This window comes from Ischnura elegans, chromosome 4 (assembly GCF_921293095.1).
Source record: "Ischnura elegans chromosome 4, ioIscEleg1.1, whole genome shotgun sequence".
NCBI lineage: Eukaryota > Metazoa > Arthropoda > Insecta > Odonata > Coenagrionidae > Ischnura > Ischnura elegans.
Genome location: NC_060249.1, coordinates 37,423,805 through 37,449,050, shown reverse-complemented (window position 1 = coordinate 37,449,050; position 25,246 = coordinate 37,423,805). Strand labels below are relative to the sequence as shown.

Sequence of the window (25,246 nt, the reverse complement as noted above, 5' to 3'; positions counted from 1 at the left end):
TATTCTGACCTTCTTTAGCCTCCCTGTCTAATTTTCTGGGTTTAAATACGGAAGATTACGGATAATTTGTTTTAATGTGGTTTTTATAGTTAGTATACAGGTTTTTCATAGTCGATGGTTTGGTGGATTGTATTTTGGCCTCCCTGCCTGAGGATCTGGGTTCAAATACTCAATATGCGGGACAGCGGTCTAACTATAGTTATGCTTTGGAGGGGGGAAGCGGAGGCTTTGGGGGGGGGGGGATAAGTGGGTACAATCCCCCAAGAAACGGGGATTTCAGGAAAAGTTTAAAAAAATAACTTGCTTGAAAATGCATCTTGAATCATTTTGGCACTTATGATTTAACTTTATGCAGAGGCAGTTATTATGCATCAATTCCAGACAAGATTTTTAAATAATTTTTTGATTTCTGTGAGGCTTTGGGGGGGGGGATACACCCCCACATCCCCCCATAGTTACGCCACTGATTCGGGAAACTTGTGTTTTTATGTAGTTTGTAGGAGTTAGTGTGCATGTTTTTCTTACCATGGCTCCTCTCTCGTTCGCTCCTACTCTGCTGTTTCCCCTTGGACCCCTCATGCGGTCCCCAGGCTCCACCACCCACCCTCCCGTGTCCTTAGGGTGTGTGTGTTCTTCTCGTGATTTAAGCTCTAGAAATTGTTCCTGGCGCACACTTCCCTCGGACCCCGAGTTTCCATGGCTTCTAAAAAGGGCAAGTTTCATCCTCGCCCGTGGACCCCTGCACCTTACCCTCCTCCACCTCACCTTTCTTCCGCGTGACACCTTTCTCTCTTCATTCTCTGCCCCCAGCCATTCTTTTCCTCCCTCCACCCCGCCCACCAGCTGCTCCAGTTCCACGTGAAAGGCTCTCGCTGTCAAGACTTTTTTTTTTCTCTTTCATCACATTATCCTTGCCTTAATCTCCCTTTCCGGTCTCATTCTAATTGCCCTCCTTATTGCTTTTTTATTCTTTCCCCGCTCATTTTCGTCCTTTACCTCCTCTATCTTTCTGGGGACTAACATTTCGTCTGCATTTTGGGCTTATTTTCTCCTTGAGATATCTCCACCACCATTTCGTTGCAATGTTCTGTTTAATGACATGTTTACTTCATGCTTATATATTTTTTCTTTTATTTCGTTTGTGTATTCATACAACATTTTTGCGTTTTAAGGCCGTTTCACACGGTACACGGAATTGCGCAATCGGACGTACGTGCGAAGGCGCAATCAAAATTGCGTCGTGTAAAGCGGTGAATTGCTAGAACACATGCGAGAATGCGTGGATGCGAGACGGCAAAATAGCCCCTGTTCTAATTTCATTCATGCATTCGCGCAATTCCACGCCATTTTAGAAATTAATGCAGCTCTAACCTGCGCGATTCCGTGCCCCGTGTAAAACGGCCTTTAGAGGTACAGTTGCTGGGTTTTTACGGTTTTTTTGTTTTTTTTTTCTTTTTGGGAGTCCATTGTGAAGGGAATAGGAAATGTCGCCGCTTTGCCTTGATTCTATTGGACGAATGGGAAGGCATAAATGGTTAAGAGACTGTTAAACGTTACCGACGAGTAATCTAAGGAAAGCTATTCGAGCCTCAAAAACGTTTTTGTTTTTAATTTTGAGATTTGAATTTGAAACTTCGCATAATCATTCTCAAATTATTCGAGCACAACGTACCGCATTTTATTCCTGTGAATGCATGTTAACAGTAGGTATAAATGGGATCAAATTCGAGCAAATTTCGCAAAATGCGACCACCACTCCTCCCTTCTTTCGTGTTTATGTAACGTTTGGATTATTTTTTATTCATGCTAATATATATTTTGTGTTTATATATTTATTTATAAGTCATTGTATATTTGTTGGGTTGTCAGGGTTGTTTTTTTGTGGGGGGATGGGAGGAGGGTTGTCGAATTTCGAAGGAAGTGGAAAGGCTGCTGTTTTGTCTCTATTGCATTGTATGAATTGGACGAAATAAATGGTTTGAAGAGTGATTGACGTTACCGGAGTAGAAGCACATAGTCTCGTTCCGCTCGTCATCGCGGCGGCGCCTCTATCCTTTTTCCTTCCTCTCCAGCCCCTCCCCGGGTGATCGGGCGTATAAGCCACTGGCTAGGTTCCCGGCCCCGGTGTGTTGTATCCTTCGAAGGGTCCGCCTTGGACCCTCAAACTCTTTGTCTCGTTCCGCTTTGTGAGAATAAGTCCTGCGATTTTTGGCCTCTCTGCTGGTGTTCGATTTTGATCGCGCATCTTCAGGCGGGAATAGATGTACACATTTGATTTATTTTTGCAAGGGCTCGAAGCATCATGATTTTGTTGGGGTTAATATATCTCGTGGGTGGGGTAGCTGGGTTCTTATCCTGGAAGCCATGGAATTCATTACGAACACGTTTTTGATCAAAGGGGGGGAGGAGTCTGTAACAATGAAAGTCTTCTTGTAGGCAGTATCCGTAACCGTATGATTGCATTTGAATGGCATTTTAACTTTGGAGTCATCTACCTCACAGCATGTAACCCTTTCTAGAGGCGCCATCCGAGGTCGATCCCTTGATGACGAGTTATAGTCGAGCAGTGATGGTCACAATGTATCAGGAAGGAAGGAATTGTGTCTATTGTTTGCAGAACTCAACTTTTTCTTCAAAAATGCCTTACCATTATCCCTTTATCAATTAAGAGAACATTTAGGGCCAACATAGAAATCGGGCTACGGGTTTTGCATCATTTCATAAAAGACTTAGAAAGATGTACATACCGTGCAGCACCGGTGTACAAGAACATTTTTGGCTTTTTTATTCGCTTCTAACCGCTCTACAGTAAATTGGTGTGATTTATGTATATTTCTACTCACTTTCTTGTTTAAATATTTTTTTTCAAAGGATACCCCTCACTGCTACTAAGAAGTATATTCTATTAATTACGTTTAACCTATCTCTAACCGTGCGATAACTTGTAAACTTTATTTTGACGAGGTTGAGAGTAGATCTTTGCTCAGTGATACTACATGTCAGCCTTCAGCGCTCTCACTTGTCTGACTAATTTACATGTTTTATTTCTTTGTCTTCATATTTTCACGTCTAGGTTTGCATCATCATTAGTACCTGTCATTATGATTTTGTTTCTGCCATCAAGATCTATATTTCAGCTTTGGAAACATATAATTATGATCAATTAATATCGTAGCTTGGATCCACTTATGGTTTTCTGCTCTCAAATTACTTTATCCACACATCAGATATCCGTAGTTTCCAGTATTCAATGGAAGAGGACAGTGAGTTCACAGTATCCTCATCTCAATGCCCTTTGTGGATCGTGAACATTCCATTTCATTATACGGTTGCTTCGTTTCTTGTGAATATCAATCGCTCTTTTATGGTCTCGTATACCTCTTCATGCGTGACCCTTTCGATTAGTTTCCAGCACAGTTGTGGGGATAATGCTCTTCATTAAAAGCTAAATACTCCTTTTATGAAGTTATTAGCACAAATAATGGAGCAAAGACATTTTTTAATGTTTTTGTACCATTATTTGTGTTAATAGTGAGCCTATGTCCTGACGAATCTTTGACATCATCATCATCACTGGTCAACTATCCTAGGATTAGTTTGACGCAGCTCTCCACTCAGTTCTCCTATCAGCTAATCTTTTCACTCCTACGTATTTCTTCTCTTTCACATCTCTCTTTACTTGTTCCATATATTTTGTTCGAGGTCTTCCTTTTCCATTCTCGCCTTCCATCTGTCCTTCGACGATTGTCTTCATCAGGCCATCATGTCTCAAGATGTGGCCTATAAGGTTGTTCCGTCTTCTTATTAAGGTTTTCATGAGGCTTCTCTTCTCTCCTACCCTTCTTAGGACTTCCTCGTTACTAACTCGGTCGATCCATTTGATTTTCATCATTCTTCTGTAGCACCACATTTCAAAGGCCTCTATCCTTGCTTTCTCCGCTGCGGTCATTGTCCATGCCTCACTTCCGTATAGGAGCATACTCCAGTAGGTAACGAAGCGAAATGTTGAAGGGCAAAGCTTTTCGATTTTGACGCAGATCTCAAGAACTTCACAAAATGAATATGAATGACGAAGTAGTGAATAAAACTAAAATATTAGAAATCTGAGGAACAAAATAACCGCGTAAGGTGTAAAATCCACATTTATTTTCTGTCACAAATCCTTTTACCACTCTTCCTCATCTCATCTCCTCTCGCTTCGGGAGTCGCCTAACAGAGGGAAGACCTCCTTTGGAATCTTCCACTTCGCCACCTTCCGACCTCACTCCGAATTCCTCTTCCCCCGCTAACCAACCTCCCGGGTCGTGACGTCATTTGCGGGAGCCCTCGGGCATTGTCTCGCCAAAAGCATTCCGTTTACTATACCAACACCCTCTTCTTCTTCCTCTACATCTCCTTCCCTGATTACTTATACATCCCCCTTCCCAGCAATCCTTCCTCCCTTCACCACCGCACCCCTGTCTTGACCCCACTCCGTGCTGCCGCGCCAATATATTCCCCGCACCCGCCGCCGCCTCTGCATTCAAACTCCCCTCCTCCTCTTCTCCAGCCCCGGGGGCACATAAGCCAATAATGTGGTGCTCAGGGAAGGGGATTTAAGCCTTCCCTCTCCCATAATAGTCGCTTAACGGAGGAGGTAGGGTGGGCTTCAGCCTGCTTCGTGTCTGGGGGTATGGGTCGCAGGAGGTGTTTTTTTTTCGTGTGGAAGAGATCGGTGGGATGGGTGGCGGTTCCCCCCTTTTTGGGGGCGGGGCTTGTCGGTGGGCGTTGCCGAGCGGGCCGCTCGCCAGCCAATGGGAGGGGAGGTTTCATCCGCGCAAAGGCTTTTCCCTTCCCCCAGGGTTCTGCCGCGTCCACCCCCCTTCTATCGGTCTTCTGCGTTTCCCTGCGCCACAGTTCGGACCGCGCACTCTCCTGCCTCAGCTTCTACCGTTCTCAGTCTCGCTCTGTAAATCCCTCGGACTTCCTCGTACTAGTTGTGTTGCCATCACTAAGATCTCATTTCCGAGACTTGAAACAATGATAAAACCATCTTTTGTAGGTTTCCCCCGGGCGGGATCGAAGAACATCTCGATTTTCGGGGTTTCTGTGGCTTCACTCCATTTTCAGGAACAAAGCAAAAAATTAACATGGAAATTGGAAAGACGCAGAGGTAGCACGAATGGCGGAAAGCTTTACCATACGCAACTACTCCCCGTCGCTTTTGTCAGGTCAAAAATGGTTGCGTGGACGAGTGATGCCAGGCAAATTTACGTTTTCTTGTGTACGGAGGTAGGTTCACTCTGCACCATTCGAAACTAATTCCTCTCGCGCATATTAGTAAAAGCATTTTGCAATTATGGACGGCATTCAAAGAGTCTACGAATCAAGGCAAAGGTGTAGAAGACGTATATAGTTAAATCCTCGCCTATTAAACTTAACACTTTTACCATGTACTTGAGCCGGCAAGCATAATCGCCGTTTTCGTGTATCTTACGTGGTTTAGCTTGCATTATATTATTCTTTGTCAATTACCTAGTAAAAAGGTAGTCAATTTAAATTCCGTTTTTATCATGAGTGGCAATGCATAACCTACATTGTGTCATTTTATTGAAAACAACGTGTATATTCAAGTATTTGTCAACATATTAAAACTATCCAGCTCTTAACAACACTTCGGACAAGAATCGCTATTCGAGGAACTATAAAAATGTGATTTTTTACGATTAATTTGCATAATAATTGGTTAGAATGCCGTTTTATGACCGTTCTTTTGTAAGTTACAGCGAGAAGTGTACATTTTTAAATTTCCATTGCACATTTACTGTATAAGAACAATCTGTTAAAGGTTCGCGTCTTGAGTTGCCTGCCAATTTGTCAGTCTCCATACGTATCGGCAACTAACTGTGATTGCAGACGATATCCGAATATGTATAGAAACGTTGCGAAGTATGCGGCTAACTATTGGACGATGACACGAAAAATCCTTAAATCCTTTTTCAAGGGAAGGGAGTTTACAGTTAATTCTCATATAGATATCCAATGGCAAAATGATTGCCTTTTGTTACTGTTATCTCTTATTTTTGTTTGCATTTGACTCATATTCGTCGTCAAACTTAAAAAAAAGAACGCAGCTACCAAATCCCTGCTTTTCCAGATACACGGTTCACTCTTTCAATCTAGCTGAAATAATTCGTTTCCCGATTATTGTCGTAGTTATTCTAGTTTCAATTTGGGTCTCTTTTGAAGAGCACTTTTTTATATCTGTATTATTTAATATTATCCGAATGAAAGCCAAATTTTGTTGACTTGTTCAGCAGGGTTTCCAAAGTGGCATATTTTTGGAGTGGTTCTAAGGACAAATCTTCGCTTTCCTAATTAGCACAGTTACATCTTTGCATAAAAATATGCGTCAAAAATATCACTGTAATATATTAAAATATCTATAATGCATCGAAAATGGCAACTTTTTTATCGCCGAATCGATTTTTACCTGTTATATTATTTTTATCTAAAATAGGCATCACTTGGTGATACTTATCTCAGATCGCAATTTAGTTACCACGTATATCTGGCAAAATTTACCAGCAGTGCTATTTATTGTCTTTCCTGTACAATTAATTGAATAATTCGGAAACATTTACCTCCTAACCACTCTTTTCAATTCTCCCTCCAGTTACATGTATGAATCCTTGCTCAATTTTCTTCAATTATTATTATTATTATACCTTCTCATAATAATTGCTACTGGAGACGTCTTGCTCGCTTGCTTTCACTCGGCAGGCAGTGGAATCGAGTGTATGCAAACGTTTATGTCTGTGCTCGACCGCTCGCTCGCCTCGAGTCAATGCTCAAACGCTGAGTATGAACGGATTCGGGCGAACCACAGCTACCTCGGCTTCCCTTCCAAAATTTCTTTACTCAAATCTAGTAGGAGGGTTCTGAGCACGAATATTACAATAGTGGATCCGTAAATCAGCCTCATTATGTGTATTCGATCGCCGCGCATTTAAATGGGTTTACAGAAGTCGCCACTCTCGTCGTTGACGGACAAATTGATCCGAGTTTCACGGGGAAATAAGGTATAATTAGGGATATTAACCGAAATTTATACACATGATGATGCGATTCATCAAATTCATTACATTCCAATGCTATTCCTCGCAATTACAAACATAATATTGCGAAATACTGGAAAAGTGGATCGTATTGCATTCATCACCATCTGCTGATATTTTTGAAAGCCGATTAAAATGTGGCCGAAGTGGCAACAGAAATTAGCCTTCTATGGGACGGAGTTGTGCCTCCTATATGCAGTACGCTTGGTTCTAAGGGGCTTCGTAAAGTGAGACACGATTTCTAAGGCGGCCGGGCGAGCACGACTGTACTACTCGACGATGCGTCGTAAAGCACAGCCGTACTTGAACATAGGTTACCGATTACTCCGCCAGAGTGTGTATCTTCGCCTGTATCAACGTCAAAAATGTGGATTGGGAAATGGCTCACTGGCAGGTTACCGATTTTGGTCGAGTACGAAAGCCGTTTTGCTGGACTATAATTGCAATGTCATGATTACGAACAATTTATCGTTATATCCCTTGATAGACTCCTTGTTGTCGTCCTGAGTGGTTCTGAAAATTATGGAAACTGGAAATTATATATTTTGAAGCTTCACAACCAATAGTGAACGACCTCTATTCTAGATAAACACCTATCGCATGTGTTATTATAAAAGGCTTTGCCATCATAGTCGACGTACACCAAAGCTAAAATCAAAAAAGATGCGAAGGTTGTGGATTATTCTATCCTAATTTAATTTTATGTTTCGAAGGTATATTGTAGCCTACCTAAGCGACATTTTAGTGCATATAACGTGGTTTTGCTTCATTTTCATCATTTATTTGCTAATAACTCTTGAAGGATTTCTAATTTAACTAGCCGCCGTGTCTTATCTGATCTCATGTTTCTGCGTAGAATCTTAAGCGGTTCTCTCCGGACTAGCGAAATTCTTCCTCTTTTCCGTTTTCATGTTCCTCCTCGCCCTTTACGTAACACCTATCTGCTTCACATTCCGCGATTCCGTTTTTCCATCTCTCAACGCTCTCTTTTCTGCCGTATCCCCTCCTTTTTTTTAACTGCATGGCTACAAAAATCCCTTCCGTGGACCTCGTTCCCTCTGCCACTATGTACAAATCCTCCTTAAAATGCCACCTGGGCAACTCACCGCTGTCTAATCCACAATGCCCCTTCGTATTTTAAAAAATTTTGTTTTCTGTTTGTTTTTTTATTTATTGTGCTATATTTTACCTGTTATTTGTTTGTGAAAACAACCAATGTGATAGAACTGCCTTTGTGCCGTCTTTGGTGGGGAAATAAAAGAAAAGTAGTTCGGTGACCAGCCGTAGTTCATTTTTATCATAAGTATTAAGTTGTAGCGAACATCACATCTACTTATGGCAAATGAAAGAGATTTCGCAAGTCCCACCAAAAACCTTCATTCACTACACGAAGTGTTTCAACGCTTTCCTATCATTTTCAAGTTAGTCAATCCGCTTTTTTGAAAATGGTTTGAAAGCGTCGAAACGTTTCGTGCTCTGATTTAAGTTTTTCAGTGGAACTTGCAAGTTCTCTTTTATTTATGATGGATCGTTTCCATCACATCTCACTTGAAGCTAACAGTTGATATAGTATTCATGCTTTATTTTTAAGTGGTGGCCTATTTACAGTGACGCTGTAAAAATATTTATTATCACCGTAGCTAGTCCCGGTATTCTTAAATTATGAAATATTAACGTAAAAAATCAAATAAAAGAGTACTGACTAAAAATAAAAAAACGAATATACTTGACTCATGGAAAGGGAGGTAGAGAAAGAGGTTTATTTATTCTCCGGGGAATAGGACATGGTGAGATCGATAAATGAGTTTAACGAAATAAAAAAGCGGAAACGCATAAGTACATTATGAAAATCATACTTCCGCTAGACGTCCAGTGATTAGGTGCAATTGAGTAGCATACTTTGAAATGTTCATTGAACTGCCCTATACTTCTTTTCTCTGAGCAACCTCCTTAGCGTTTGAATATCCGCACCTTTGGCAACGGAAAGTACGTCCTAAAAATCCTCCACCGCGTGCGAGAGCGAGAACACATTCTAATGTTGATGAGATTCGGCGAAAACTGCGGTGCGCACCAGGAAGGCCTGTTGGTCTGCCGAAATTAAGGAGCGCCCTCGGGGGTGTTACGGCGGTCGGGAAAGGCGTGGATTTAAGTGACGAGAGAGAGGAGGAAGGGCTGAAATAAAAGGGAAGGGAACGGTTTTTGAAGGGGGTGTGAAAGAGGCGGGTGGCTGGGAATGGCACTAAAACTTCCCCCCCTCCCTCCCCCTAGTGTGGGGAGGGCGGAAGAGGGGTTAGGAATGAGAGTATAGATCAGCCTGGAATAAATGAATTAAAGGGAGGCGCTGGGGTGTGGGGTTGGGAGCAGGATTCACGGAATTTATTAAAGACTCGGGCCGCATACCACGCCGCCGTCGGGTGAGAGGGTTGCTCGGGGGGGGGGGGGGGAGAGGAGGGGTGTTAGGAAGGGGGGGGGGGATTGAGGGGAGGTGGGAAAAGGGGTGGTATTAAAAACCCTCCCCATCCCAACTCATCCCCTATCACGCCGCCCTCCCTCCATGACAACTTCGTGTTCTGATGAAAATCCAACACATTCTGGCCGCGACGCCTCTTTCGTGGGTGGGGATGAAGCCTCAACGCCTCCGAAATGGTAGGGGGAGTTTAAGAGTGAGATGAGGGGGGTGGATTTTCCCGCTGATAATTCTTGATCCTGACATTTATCAACTGTGGATTGATAGCTGGATTGAGGGGAATAGCATCTGCAGAACCTGAAGAGTAATCCAGATTTTTTTCGTGGCGAATTTCATCCTTGGTGTATATAACTTTTCACCTATGCGCGTGACTGCGTACAAAATCACTTTTTGTGGGCAATGCTTTGATAAACATCCGTCGGGGAATAGCGACTAGGAGGGGTTCATTCTCCAACAGTGGCTTAGTAAACTCCGTCTCCTGAGTCACTGTTTGGACTTAAGACGTCAACACCTTGTTCGGTTAACCCAATCTGAGATTCGCCTTGGATAAAGATGGCTTAGTATAATGACCGATTGCATACCTGACCAACAATGGGGAGATTTGGGTTCGTATCCCGTCTAAGCCAAATTATTTTTTTCTTGGCGAATTTCAAACTTAGAAGTGGTGGCTAAAGAGATGGTATTAAAAACCCTCCCCATCTCTCCCTAGCATTCTCTCCATGACAACCTCTTGTTCTGATAAAAATACAACACATTCTGGTCACAAACCGGTGGGATCCACGTCACTGTTAAGGCTTTCTGTTATCCTCTTTGAATATTGTGCTTCCGGCTAACTTGTTGATAAATGGACACCAGCTAGACCTCGCTTGACGTCTCTTGGCCTTCGGCGTGTGCCATTGGCCACCTGACTTCGTTGATATTTACGCCTAAGGTGAAATCACCATGAAAAAAGTAATTTGAATCAGCCGGGAATAGAACCAGGATCTTTCCTTGTTGATGATTCTTGGATACATGGCCATCCATTCAAAAGCCACCAAGGTGCTAAAATGCTCCACTTTAAAGCAACATGTATCTATAGTATAGTATATATATAGTCCGCATTTACGAAATAATGTGTTTAGGTATATTTGACAGGATTCGTTTCATAAACACACTTCATTTTGATAACCTTTATTACATAAAATTTGAATAGCACAACACTGCTAACCATGAATTAAGTTATATTTACACCAATAATCTCATTAAAGTATGCATTTCATGAAAAATCTTTTTTATTTCTCCTCCTCTATTGATTAATTAATTAAATAACCCTTTTATTATGCCACTCTGTGGGCCACACAATAATTGCGTGGTCCCGTAAATGACGTTACAGCCAAGTTATACTGTATCTAATTCGTATTGATGTGAATATTTCCTGATTTCCTATTGAACTAATTACATGAATTTCTCTCGGAAACGTTAAATGCCCCCTTATTTTTCCTCTAGATGTTCCTCTTCACTTCTACGAATGTGTGCCGGTCCATTCTCCGTTCCCTTTCATATCTGGCATTGTGTACTCCCATGGCTGTCTCCTGGCATATTACGAGCCGATTTTTTTCTTTGCTTCTTCTGTCACCCGACTCCTTGCTGTAGTCCTCCTCGGAGCGATCCCTCCCTAAATATTGGTTCATCTTGATATGGAATGTCAGGATTCTTTTCGATCCTTTGCGATGGGAAAACGAATAAAGAAATCGCTCTTTATCGGTGGTGTCGTACGCCTCTCCGTTGGCGGGGTGTGTGTGTTCTCCTTAATAGTCTGCCATTCCGTGTTTTTCATTCCATACTTATGTTGCTGAAGTTCTTTTATCGAAAAGCAAGTTTTTTATGTATGGTTTTCAAATGATTTACTTATCGATGGGCCACTACTATTATAAGTGTGCATAATCCGAGATAACCTTATAGGATATTTTTGTATAACATTAAGTTAACTCACCATACGTAATACTATAGTTACACCATTTACCATATACGATCGCTCATAAAATCATCCTTGGATGCTGAAACATGGGATGTAACTAAAGAACAGTTTTAAGCTCAAACGAAGTCATTTTTCATCTCGGATATGGGTAAGTTTCTCCAAGCAGTGCCTAAGACGAATGCTCAAATTTCATTACAGCAGGCCTCTGTTTCTTCCAAAAAAAAATCAGTGGGTATCCAGCCTGATATACTGAATGAAAGAAATGGTAGCGTATTTGGTATTCACGTTCGTTAAACAGATAATTTAATCGAGGTGTTTTCGTCTAAACCTTTCTTAAAGATGAAAGGCGTATCATTTTATTTGAGTAAAACTAACCATTTCAGTTTTTCACACTAGGGATACCAATAACGTTATTGTCATGCTCTTTTTTATTAATTTCTTTTGTCATGCTTTGGCTTCAAGTCTCGTTATCAAAATTGATTTTCCATGAGATATTCCTGTTGCGGTTCATCACCTTAACCCAGTCCTTAATCCTAACTCTCTTTCGTGCTCTGAAGATGAACTGTCTTTTTGTTATTCAAATATCCTTGCTCCTTTCATGTGGATCATTTGTCCTAATGTATGCCCAATCAATGCAAATAAAGGTTTTTATGTTCACTGTATATTTTTATGAACTCCGAATTGGAATTAAGAAGGGTTTAAAATATTGAAAGACCAAACACGAGCATTTCCATGTGAGCGAAAGGGTTAACCATTGTCATCAAAATGAATGTATTCGGTATAAAACTTTTTACACCAAATTGAAATTCATCATCAACTGTATTGCTTCTCTTATCTGTATTTCGTCAGTCATTCGTGCCAGTCTCTGTCAACCACTCAAATATCTTATTATATGAGTAGCTAAAGATTTAAAGAAATAAATCCCTTATTTGGTGATGCAATTTAATGCGTAATTTTTTTTCTGTTTTCGTAATACATTGATTTGTATTTTGCCGATCGTCCCTGTCGATAAAATAGCCGCGAGTTACTTGTTCATTTCATAGCCTAAATGTACGCTTCATTTTCCATTTCGGTTCAGACGACATTTGTTTTCCGTCGGCCCGGCAAGTTCGCGCTTCGGTGGATAGTCAAAGCTTGCATTCCGGGTTGTTCACCGTTCCAACTTTATCCTTTGGCAGCTCGGAAACATTTCGCGTCATTGTTTCCGCGTTGAAGATTCCGGGTAAACGGCTGCATCCTCTTTTTCCTCCCGTTTTTCAGTCTCATCGACCCCGGTCCGAACGAAACGAAAAGGCTGCTGCTGTAAATGAAAAATAATAAAGATTTAAAAAAAAATAGAAACTCCGTTGGGGAATGCTTCCATTTCAGCAGCGCCGATTTTTTTTTAATCGTCGTGACGAATCAAGCGTCAAGGCGATAGAGTGAGAGATCATCGGGATTTGCACGGGTGACCTGCTTCGCCTACACTCCCGCCCCCTTTCCCGGGGCCATCTCCCGCCACTCCAACCGGGGCGTATGGGGTAGGGCAGGGGGTGCCTCACGTTGTGTCACCTCCGTAACGTACATCCGGATCGAATTTGTTCGAGAGTGGCCGTTTGCACTTCCATTGTTGAGTGGGTGTCCCCGCCCCCAGCGTCACGCAAGCTTGCTTTGCTCAGCCCCGTGGTGTAGGTTTCTACCGTCGGCTGGCACCAACTATGCCACCACTGTCATCTAATTACGGTTCAGTCAAACTTTACGATTTATGATTGAAAAACGTAGTTCCAATTCGCACTAGTGCGTTAATTAATACCCAGCTTTTAGCATGGAAGTGGCGTTGTCTAAACTACCTTGATTGTAATTAATTAAATAATCAGGAGAAATTATTTTAAATAATAACAATACGGATGAGTGCATTAATTATCATTGTGTAGAATATTTCAAATATCGAATTCTGTCTCCTGAGTAAAGTTTATCAATATAGCGATTATAATACTAAGATAATATTATGTTTAAATTGTCCAAAACTATAGTAAAATAGGATGGCCACTCTTCTGGAAAACCAAAAAGGACATGGGAAGTCAAGGAATTTCATTGTGCCTGTTAACTCATGAAATGTCATGGAAAATAACAAAAAGTCTGTTAAAGTGCAGTTGTTGTAAATTTCATGTGGTGATTTTCCTCCTCCTCTTACGCACAGAATTATCTTTGATTTCCAAGCTCCAATTTCCTATCATCTAGACAGAGCTGTACATGCGTAAAAATTCAGTTTTATATCGTGCGTGTGGTTTTAGGTTCATATTGAATTTCTCTAAACAACAGGTTTATCCCTAGCATAGACGAATAAAACAAATTGGTGGTATAGATGTCATCAATTAGTCTGTATTATTTTTTTAAAACTCAGGAAAAGTCGTAGAATTAGAGTTTGAAATCTGAATGACCACTCTGCGAATGAATTAACAGCACATAAAATATTTTTTATTTAATTTATAAAATTAAAGCGCATTCATTATAAATGTATTCAAATAAATATATTCATTGAATTTTATAAATAATGCAGAATGTAATTGAAGTAGTGGTGAATAGTAAAAATAGAAATTTTTGGTGATTTCCCGTCCTGTAGCCAAGTACTTCATGTCCCCCAAACGCTTCGCCACTGTCTCAGCCCTGTTCCAGTGTCCAAACCCTATTTCTCTTGTGTCCATTTGGGAAGTGCACCTGTGCAGTCCGTCTGTGTGTATGAGATTCTCTCCCTCTCTCTCTCCTTCCCTCTGTTTGGACACCGGCGGAAGGACGGGGGATCGCCCTAGAGGCGGGTGCACGTATTTGCGAGGGCGTCACTTTGATCAACCGACGAGAGCGCATTCCGCGATGTTCACCTCTCCGGGAATTCTTCTCGCGGCGTGGCCGTCATTTCTACACCCCCAACCCTCCCTTCTCGCCCCCGGAGGCGGGACCCCTTCCGCCCCCAGCACATGTCCGTCCCCATCGCCGGACATTGCGAAGCACACTAGGCGTATTTGCGATGGATTTCCTCCCTCAGAAACACAAGTCCTCACCCACACCTCTGGACTAATGGCTACAAATCTCTCTCTCGCCGTTCACCTCTTGTTCCATTTCAGTTCCTCGTGATGTCCTTTCACTGTCCGGCACTTTTTTTCAACCCCCACAGCTTCTCTTTCCTCCCATGGATATCCTTTTGTCCGAGCCTCCCCCTCTTCGATTCTCTCTCCTCCCCACTCTAGTCTCCATCCAGCCATCTCAAATTATGGCGTTTTTTTTTTCACTAAGCTCCACTCCCACTCTCGTCCAGCTCGCGGGAGCTTATTCATTTGAACTATCTTCGGTGTTCATTGAGGCCTTTTTGCGATGAATTCCTTTGCTGTTCATACTCTCTTTGCTCTATTCCGTCGCTATCGTCAAGGTCTATTGATGCTAGTCATTTCTGTATCATTGCGATACTGCAGTGCATAGGGATTGGCATAGTAAATATAATTTAGAATCGTCATTTCGTTGTTACATTTAAAAAAAATTCAGATACTCTATGTGGAATCAAGTGCTTTTAATCCATTTTATTCTGACAATGGTTAGAGCTCAAGCCGTATTTTACTTTACTAATCTTAATTTATTTTTTTGTTGTGTAATAAAAGATATCTTAGTTTTCAAACGTTGGTTGGTATGAGAGTAATAAGATCTTATTTTAAATACCAGTGGACGAGAGAAAACGAATAAGTTTTTTATATTTTCATCATTTGTTATTGTACAAACCTCGGGTGTTTTCCTCAATCAAACCTCAGTTTTATAAGACCTACAGATTGAAAACCCATTTTTGTTTCTGAAGATTCTCGTCACCTTAAACCTACCCTTTGCCATGCCCCTTCCACATAACAGGGCCTTTCACACGTACCTTACGGAAGCGTTCAGGATATTTCGTAGGTGTAGGCGCACACACGCATATTGCCGACAACCCTTACTTACCCTTTCCTCTTTGGGGGAATCCCCTCCATCAGACACTAACACCCCATGCACCCCTCTCGATAGTCCCCTCGTGCGTTCCCGTGTTCAACCCTCCCCCCCAACAGGGGGGCGGCGCGGCACCTGCTCCATGCACACCCACCCTTTTGCCGCCACCGCCGCTAGCCCCTGGAATGTTTAATACTTCTAGGCAAATGAGCCGCTTCAGGCACCAGTGCACCAAATATTAATATAGTGGGGTGGTAGTTGTGAGAGTGGAATGGAGGGGCGGGGACACGCGTGAGGGCGGTCGGTAAACGTGTGAGCTCTTTATTTGGTGGGAAGGGGGAGGGGTGGATGGGGGAATGGGTGGGAGTGGGGGTGGGGGGCTGTGTGTGTGGGGCGTCGAAGAATGCGAGGGGTGGGCGTGCAGGAGGGGGATGGGGTTAAGGAGAGGACGGGTGTGGGATGTGCTTTGCGGGTGTTGATGTTGGTATATTGTATGTATAAGTGTACGATGCGGAGATATATATGTACTCGTTCTGTCGAAGTAGGCGGCATGTTGTCGGAAGGTCATAATAAGTCTCTCTCTTCTCAGTCTTATCTGTGTCCATTAATTAATAGTTTTTTAAAGACATTACTCACTCTCTGTGGCTACGCTGATTGAGAATGATGCGTGAAACGTGTATGAAAGGATGGAAGTTGAGCATTGAAGACGTCTCAGACTCTAGGAGTAGGTTTCTATCTTATGTACCTAACTCTCCTGTGGTTTATCTCTGTAATAATTTTATTGATTTATATTGAGCTTTGCTTCTACTAAGCCGTAATACTAATTGATATTTGCAATTGTAAAAAGCATTAGAGGGGCCAAGTGTTTAATGGAGAAATTTTAGCCTCTACGCCTGTTTACAACTTACATCATATCCATATTTTTGAGTCACTTGTCATTTGTTCATTAAGTATAAGGACTGGATCGGACTAGTTTCGTCTCGTTACTCGAAATGACTGACTGGCATCATGGTATTTTTACCCAGCTGTTGAGCCCAAGAAGCTGTCACGATTGAACTTCCCCGGAAAGTGTGTAAGAATACACTGTGTTAGTATTTATGTTCCACAATGTTTGACTGAATATCCTTACAGAAAAAATAGTGAAATGATTCGTTAATTTGCCAATATAAGGAAGGATACTGGGTATCCGTGGAAAGGGAAAGAGCTGTATTGGCTTAATTGGAGATTGAAGAAATTTAGGACAAATGCTGATCGTAGGAACTAGATAACAGGTGAAAGTGATGAATTGAAACTTTTTCCTATATAGGGAATGTTAAAATGTGATGCTTGCGTGCATAAAAACATGTATTACTTTCATGTATGTTCCATATTGCTGGAATGTGGGGTATATACTCTGAATACGGGTTTAATCCGATAGCTTTCCATGGTTAACTGCCTATCCGAGATTTTCAGCATTGAACCAGCCGGTTAATGCGAAGCAAGTCTGTCTTTTATTTTCTGATACAATATATGTTTAAATGATTTGGCATAGGTATCCTGGTATCATGGAAGCATTCATTGCTTGGCCTTATCCCATCCAGTATCTTAACTCTTCTTTTTTATCGACTTCAATTATTGCGAGAAACGAGCTCAATTTTTCAGCGTTGGATTCCGTTTATGGCGCTCATCATAATTTCTCATGTCGTCTCCAGTTTTGGCAAACCCCATCTGTTCCTTGCAATATCTACCGTGGAGTTTAGGGGAGGAAATATTATTTTCCTTTTCCCGGTCGAGGCCAAAAGCCTCGTCGCCTCGAGCTCGTAGTGTTCTGCACTCCTGTCTTCTTGTTTGGATTCCTCTTCTCATATCGTCACCTCGTTCCACTTTTCATCACATTCCTCTCCCGGCCATTTCCCCTCGCTCTCTCCCGTCTCCAACCCCGCTTTAGATCCTTATTATCCTTCCCTACCGTATGGAGTCCATATTGGTTTAGGGAATACTTTGAGAATGCGGGTGTCTTCAAGGCTTCGATTCTATTTGTTGAGAACATTGAAGCATGTACTTGGAGGGAACTCTCTCCTAACAATGTCTTAAGAAATTAGAATCATTGGTATTATACGATGTATCGTTTTAATTTCGTTTATAGTGTATGATTTTGATTTCTTCAGTTCAATATACCACGTTAGTGCGCTTTGTTGTATTTTTAATACTTTTAAAATATCATCCTCAAATATTTGAGAGAAGGGCATTAATTCTATAAAACTAAGTTTGATTTAACTGTGGGTCTATTTTTTTAATCATGGTAGCTTTTTCAAATAATCAAAGCCAATTTCTGCGAAAATAAAATCACGAAGTCATCATTGCTGGATACGAATTGGTTATCCCTTCCATGTGACTATTTCCTCTTCGTGAGATATAGCGGTAGCTTAAATCTTGATTGCACAAAACTTTACTGTGCACATATTCGAAGATTCTGGTGTGTACAGAATTTACTGGGCAAGACCCATAATTATCTAAACTGTCCTAGAAGCTGTCACACTTCGTGCTTAACGTATGTCATGGGAAACTTTGCTTGAAGGAACGGAAGCGTTTGTAAAAATAAAAAAAAATCACTTGTATCCCTTGGCTTCTCACCATTTCATATGATACACAGCAATCATTGCAGGTTATTTTTTAAGGGCTCAATTCTTTCTCTAACGCATGGTGTATCAGACATGATTCACCCCATCGTAATGCAATGTGGATCTTGAAGCAGTCAGTAGGAGCCAAAAGTGATAAGCTTCTAAATATGTTGTAGGACGTCAGCTCCACGCATGAGAAACGAGTGAGAGGATTTACCCAAGTGATATGTCTGCATTTAATTAGTGGGCGCCAATGAGAAGTTTTCAATGAGTATGTTAAATGAAAACCTTATGTGGAAAACAGCCAAATCTGTGATACATATCCATTAAATGTAAAAGTTGTCTATAACCATAATGTATCATATGTGATACATATGTAAATGCTTCCTTAAAAATTAAAAAATAGCAGAAAAAGTTATTAAAATGTAGTAATTGCAGCGTTTCCGTATATCTTATTTAAGAGCACGTATTTAGAAATTCAGGCAGTTAAGGGTTAATAGATCGTCTTTAATCTATAATTGGTCCGTATGCGCGTAACTGTCCTAGGACCAGCATATATCCCGCTCTCGCCCATACGTCATCCTTTCTCATTTTATTGCCATCCCCTTTGCATTTGGCTAGCTGCATTCTCCAGCCTCCTCCCCTCTTCTGGTTCGCTCCCCTTCGGCAATTGGATTTCACCCGCGCAAGTCCCTGCAACCTGCCAGACGAGTTGTCGGCTCTCTACGCCTCCCCTCGCGTCTCAATTCGGCCACCCTCTGCCACGCACCCCCGGGTTGTTCGGCGGGATGCTAAAAAGACCCGAATACCGATTTATAGAATAAAATAAAATTACTATGTTCTATTCCACACTTTATTTATTTTAAATAGCACGACCCGGGTTTCAGCATCTTATGCTATCATCAGGTGCTAATGCTATCATCATCATTAGATGCTGAAGCCCGGGTAGTGCTATTTAAAATAAATAAAGTGTGGAATATAACAAAGTAATGTGATTTTATTCTATGATGAAGCAATTCCACAAAGTAACGCCTGAGACTGTGTCTTATACTATTACGGCTAAAGTGAAAGGACTGTCCAGGAGACATTTGAGCATATTTTTTTCGTGGCATCCGTAGTTATGAATTTAAAATAAAATTATAAACCAATTGTTTGAGATCGTTGATGTAGCTGTAAGGTCGGTTTGGATTGCTGAGAGTACATTTCACCTTTAGCTGAGTAGTATGCGTGAGAAAGTCGTAGAGGTTGGCGTTCTTTTCATTGGGCTACCTGATGCGTCGAGAATTTTGGTATGGTGTTCATAATATCCAGCCGGATTTAAATGCGAAGCCGTACTATGAGTTAGCTACCAGGATTCCCTGTATAGCCACCTTTTGAAAGATGTAATTATTTTTGTATGCCAGATATATTTATGTTTTCAATTTTTTTTAAAAGCACTGCTTTCACATGCTACGCTAGTGCCTCAAAGCTCAAGTGGCGGAAGGATTTTTGCTAGCCGTCAACCTCCATGTGAAAACAAAAAAAATGTGGGTGGGCTTAGTGAGAGATTTGAGTAACAAATACACTTAGCATACAACAAATAACTTAGAATTTATACAAGTCCTTTATTTTTCGGGGGAATAACTACTTCCTATACTTTTCCATTCGGCTTAATACTTGTTTAATCGTCGGACTTGGGTATAATAGGCAATTCTAAGAGGGTGTTCTCCTTGCAATTCAAGCGATGTTTGTTATCAATCGTTCAAGCATTCTAAGCCTAGTGTAGTTCTTCTGCAACATTTTTGAAGAAAATATTTATATATCTGTTGGTACATGCATTTTGGATATTCCTTTACCAATGGAGTATACCAGTGGTATCCTGAAAATACGCTAACCCCTCACCATTAATATTAGTATAGCAGATCAAAATGGACACTCAAAAGCCTCCATAGCGTGGATACGAGATGAGTCCCCTTTATTCTGGCCTTTGAACGTGTCATGGGTGGTTGAGTGGATGAACGATGTCCTGGGGATGTTGATTTCGGGGCCGTAAAACGCCTCGAAACGCTGTTTCTGCCAAAGGGAACGGAGGATGTTCGCTATAGTGAGCAGACTCTCTGCAGCTTGTATCGTAGGCTTTTATGGCTCCATCGCACGTCGTCATGATGTGAGTGGGGCTTGTCGCGTGTCGTTTTAGAGGTGTTACCTGGAGACGGACAAGGCGTTGGGGAGCGGACGGTAGAGGTGGATTTTGTCATTATTGCCTCATATCTCATCACCAATCTTCCTTCTCTGAGAAAATCTCATCTAACGCCAAGACATCCCAATCGATAAGACAGGGTTTCTCAGCGGTCAGGACAGTAATGGAAATGCCAGGAGAATTAGGTTATGGACACAGACACAACTCATTCACTTACGTATACATTCCAAGCGTACATCATGGAGGTCGGAAAACGACTGACTTACCCGTAGTCTAGGCTCCGCGTATCACATTTTGATTGGTTATCAGCAAGTCACGTGTCCTCCTTCTTCACCCACAAAAAACTTGGCCCTGTCTCTCAGTCGCAAAGATATTTGAAATGAACTCAAGGTGAACTCTTTGCTGTCCTCCGAGCTGGGCGGCAATTGTTGACTCTACTTTATTTCTGCTGCTGCCACTGATGATCGGCTTTATGTTACAAAATACCTTGCTGCACTTTTTCGTTATACGACTGCTTAGGCATTTGTATGAATTTAGAGAAATTTTTAATAAAGCCGAATGGAAATCACGGAAAAGTTAGAAAAATTTAAAATGTAAAGTTGGTACGAAAACTGATCGCTGGCTTTCCCGGCATATAGAATCGTGTAAGTTTATTCGGGAATTCCACCGGGTCAGGTTCTCCTACTCTATCTCGGCCGACGTTTCGATGTACTAGTTGTCCTACGTCATCAGGGCATCGTTGGTCGAGATCGAGTTGGAGAGCCTGACCCGGTGGAATTCCCGAGTAACCTTCCGCGATGGTATGAAAACTGTAAAGTTAACGGTATTTTTTTGCATGTTTCTCGATGATCGATGTTTCATATAGACGTTTGCCAATCGGTTCCTTCACACTAGCCTAAAATCGAATATTAACCCATAAATTCGGAAAATTGGTGTTAACATAACGTATGTCGCCACTGAAAAATAATTATTTTAGAATAATAAATACGTATTTGTTATCGCTTACATTTCCTTCCAGGGATTGGCCACCCTTGCAGAAACTCCTCCCCGTCACGTTATCCTACAGGCGGTGAATGAAATGTACGACATGGAGACAGTGGAGGCGTCTGCTCTGCACGGGTCCACGAGCAGCGATGGCGAGACTCCTGTCAGCCGTTTCATATTCATCGGTGAGCTCACAAAATTATTTAGCTTGATACTACCTGTTTGTAGCAACATGTACAAGCTTTAAGATGTCGTATGCTTGAATGCTATGAAATTTAAAGTAGACATTGCATTTAACACTTTAAAGACCGAAATAACTTACTACCTGATTTTTTGCATATACTATTTATTTTACAACTAATTAAGAGTTATTATGAAAGAAAACCCGAACAAAAATTTTAAAATGTGTTTTCAAGCATATTCCTAAATAGGAACACGCCGCAAAATTTTGCTGTTGCTTGAAAAATAAATATACGCTTGACAAGTGAACTAAGTTTATTAATGTAATATATATTGATCTTTTGAATAAATGAGCATTTGTTACTGGAGAGCGAGTGTTGAGAAAAATATCGAATTATCCCTATACTCACTAGGTGATGAAAATAACCAATTTTGAAAAGGTATAGTTAACGACCAATGTATACACAAGTCATGCGATTCACTTTAAAACATACTTCCATGCTTTATTTACGTCGCAAAAGCTATATAACTATTCACAGATAAGAAATATAATTTTCATGAATTTTTATAAATATGTTCCCAATTGGGAACGTAGGACTGTGAACGGTTAGTTGTGGAATGGTGGTTAGTTCTTCTTCACTTCTTCACAATGGGTTTTCCTTTTTTCTACACCACCCTGAAAACGGCTAATTGAGTCCTAATTATTTTGGGGGCTTATAAAAAATAATAATGAGCCGTCAAAATCACCCACGCGTTGGATGAGGGCCGCCTACCCGAGTGGGACTCGAACCCACGATCTTCGGATTAGTTGGCGAGGACTTTCACGCCGTCACAAATTCCCTTGTCATATTTCTTAATCCATATATTATGCTTTATAATATAACGACTTTCCTTGGAATTTTTATCTCCCTGATAGCATCACATATTGATTGAACTTCCTGAAAAATCGGCTTATTCCTTCTTTGAACGCTTAAACAAGGGTTAAACCTTTTACTGTGGCGGTGATACAACCTTTCTGCATGACTATTTTCTTACTTTTTGCTATTCGAGTCGAATATCGTGATTCAAAGAGTCCATGTCTAGCTTTACCGTATAAGGTTTGATGTTGCCCCATCGATCGGTTGGAGAAATTGAAGCCTCGAATTCGAAATCGGCACGGGATCCCACTGATTCTATCACCAGGAAGACGATAGCTCTAATTAAGAAATCAGGGCTTCTTATTGAGGCTGCCAAGAGACTTTATCCACCGGCGCCGGCTCCACCGAAGCTCTACGGTGTTCCAAAAATCCATAAGGCCAAACGTACCATTAAGGCCTATCGTTAGTTCCATTGGGGCGCCCACCTACCAACTAGCCAAATACCTCGCGGGTATCCTATCCGAGCACATTGGCCATGGCGACCATCACATCCAAAACTCATCTAAGTTTGTGAAAACAATTGCTGATATGCGATTGAAGAGCACGGACATAATGGTCAGCTTTGATATCGTATCTCTTTTTACTCGTGTGCCAATCATGGATACGATGGAGCTATTGAAGGGAAAATTTGACACAGTGCTTCTCTTTCATCACGCCCTTACGACGACTTACTTCAAGTACAACGACACCTTCTACGAACAAACAGATGGAGTTGCTATGGGTTCTCCTTTATCTCCCGTAATAGCCAACTTTTTCATGGAGTCTTTCGAAGAAGAAGCACTTTCATCTGCAACCCTCAAGCCCAGATGCTTCTATCGCTATGTCGACGATACCTTCATCATTTGGCCTCATGGGAGGGAGAGTTTACAACATTTCCTGAGCCATATGAACAGTCGACATGCAAAAATACAATTCACGATGGAAATCGAGAAAGACAACCGAATCCCGTTTCTGGATATCCTTATCCATAGAAAGAACGACGGCACGCTCGGTCACAGCGTCTACCGCAAGCCGACCAACACGGACCTCTATTTAAATGGGCGAAGTCATCACCACCCCGCCCAACGGAGAGCAGTTTTGTCCACCCTTTTCTATCGAGCCAAAGCCATAGCGGACCAAGAAAGCCTGCCAAAAGAGATAAGACATCTGAAAACCACCTTCAAGCAAAATGGCTACAGTAATGAGGAGATGCACTCGGCCCTAAAAAGGAGCATTAAAAATTAGGCTCTTTAAAGGAAGAAGAGAGACCAAAGCCCATCGCTATAGCCAAAATTCCCTATGTGTCTACGGTGTCCGGGAAAATTTCAAGGATCCTCAAAAAACGAAGTATTAACACCGTTTTCCAACCATGCTCCAAATTAAGAGATCTACTTCTTAAAGCGAAGGATCCTTGTGGTTTTGAAACTCCAGGGGTCTACCAAATTCCTTGTGAGTGTGGGCAGGTGTACGTGGGGGAAACGGGAAGAACTATCAGTACAAGGATAAAAGAACATAAGAGACACCTTAGGCTCTGCCAACCGGAAAAATCCGCGGTTGTAGAACACGCCATTGAATCCGATCATAGGGTAAAGTGGGATCACGTGAAAATTCTATGCCGCGAGACTGATTTCTGGAAAAGACTGGTAAAGGAATCCATCGAGATCCGGCTGACAACTAACACCCTCAACCGTGACACAGGATATTCACTGAGTAATGCATGGAAACCGGCACTTAAGAAAATAAGATTGGCTGCCTCCCAGCCAATCACGTTAGACCTCACAACCAATTGAAGAGTAAACAAGCTGGCAAACTTCATCCACTCACCATTAGCCCTGAGGATGGAGCCCGACTCGTGTTCCGAAACGTCGGCAGAATGGAGGGAGACCACCCGGCTGGAAGCCCGAATAGCCTTTTTTGAACATATTCGCCGGGAAAGCATCAGATTTTACTTCAGTTTAGCATTATATTTCACGCTAATGGAAGTAGGATGTGTAATTTGCTAACGCTTGAAAATAAAATACAGATCACTCATGGTTCTGCATTTATGTGTTGTCTCACCTTAGGCTTAACCGTAGATACTTCTTAGTTTCATGTTGTCTCATCCGCATGTCTGAGCAGGCGCATGGAAAATCACTGGCCATTGATCTTCAGTGTTTCTGTTATACCATTTTTCATCTTTAATGGTAGTCTTCTTTGCTTGATCTGTGTTGAATCTGTAATTGCAGTTGGACGTTTGTCTTCTTAGATTTGAGAGCTTCGAATGATATATTTAATCTTGCTGTCGGGATCAGTCAAACATGCTTTTATTTTGGGTTTGAAACGACTTATTCTTCTTCTTTGCAGGACGGAACCTAGATCGAGACAAATTGGAGCAGTATTTGTTGGAGTGCCTTGTACCATCTTCTTAAATAAAATATGTCCAATTATATTTTATAGTATTTCTTATCGATTTTCCCTGTTTGAATGATGTTAGATTGATATTTTTTTAGGATTTGAATAGGTACTTCATGCGCGGCGAAAAATCCAATATACATGCTACCACATCCCAGCAATTGTAACTAAATTTTGTCGGAAGTTTCTTCAATGGTCCGGTATAAGGCGGCGCATTGCGGTAACTTAGAAATTACAGAATTTAGGGCCGGTTTATAACGTCTAGTCAGCGTTTACTGGATAATGATATAGAAGTAACATTTTTATTACCTAAAATTGGTTTTAAAGCAATATTGGTTTTACAAATGGCTGTTTCTTTTCTCTCTCCTTACTTATCATAGTGCATTTTTTGCTGTCCTTCGACTTGGAATTTTATCGCCAAATTGAGGATGAAGGATTACTAAATTCGATACTTATTAACTTTATATGATTAATTACTTAGAAAACTATATTTTTATTAAAACAGTACATATTTAAATTCACGAAGATAAAATTATACCGTCCGATATACTTC

General features: G+C 41.4%; 1 protein-coding gene across 1 annotated transcript in view; it reads left to right on the top strand.

Moving 5' to 3' along the window:
* The window catches only part of LOC124157284 (COBW domain-containing protein 2-like), a 217,439-nt gene extending 192,709 nt beyond the window's left edge, over nt 1-24,730 (top strand). Inside the window, exons 13-14 of the mRNA XM_046531879.1 lie at nt 21,261-21,411; nt 24,646-24,730. Of these exons, the coding sequence (XP_046387835.1) occupies nt 21,261-21,411; nt 24,646-24,710 (216 nt within the window). The 3' untranslated portion in view covers nt 24,711-24,730. The remainder of the gene's footprint in view (nt 1-21,260; nt 21,412-24,645) is intronic.
* The last annotated feature ends 516 nt before the right edge of the window (nt 24,731-25,246 follow it).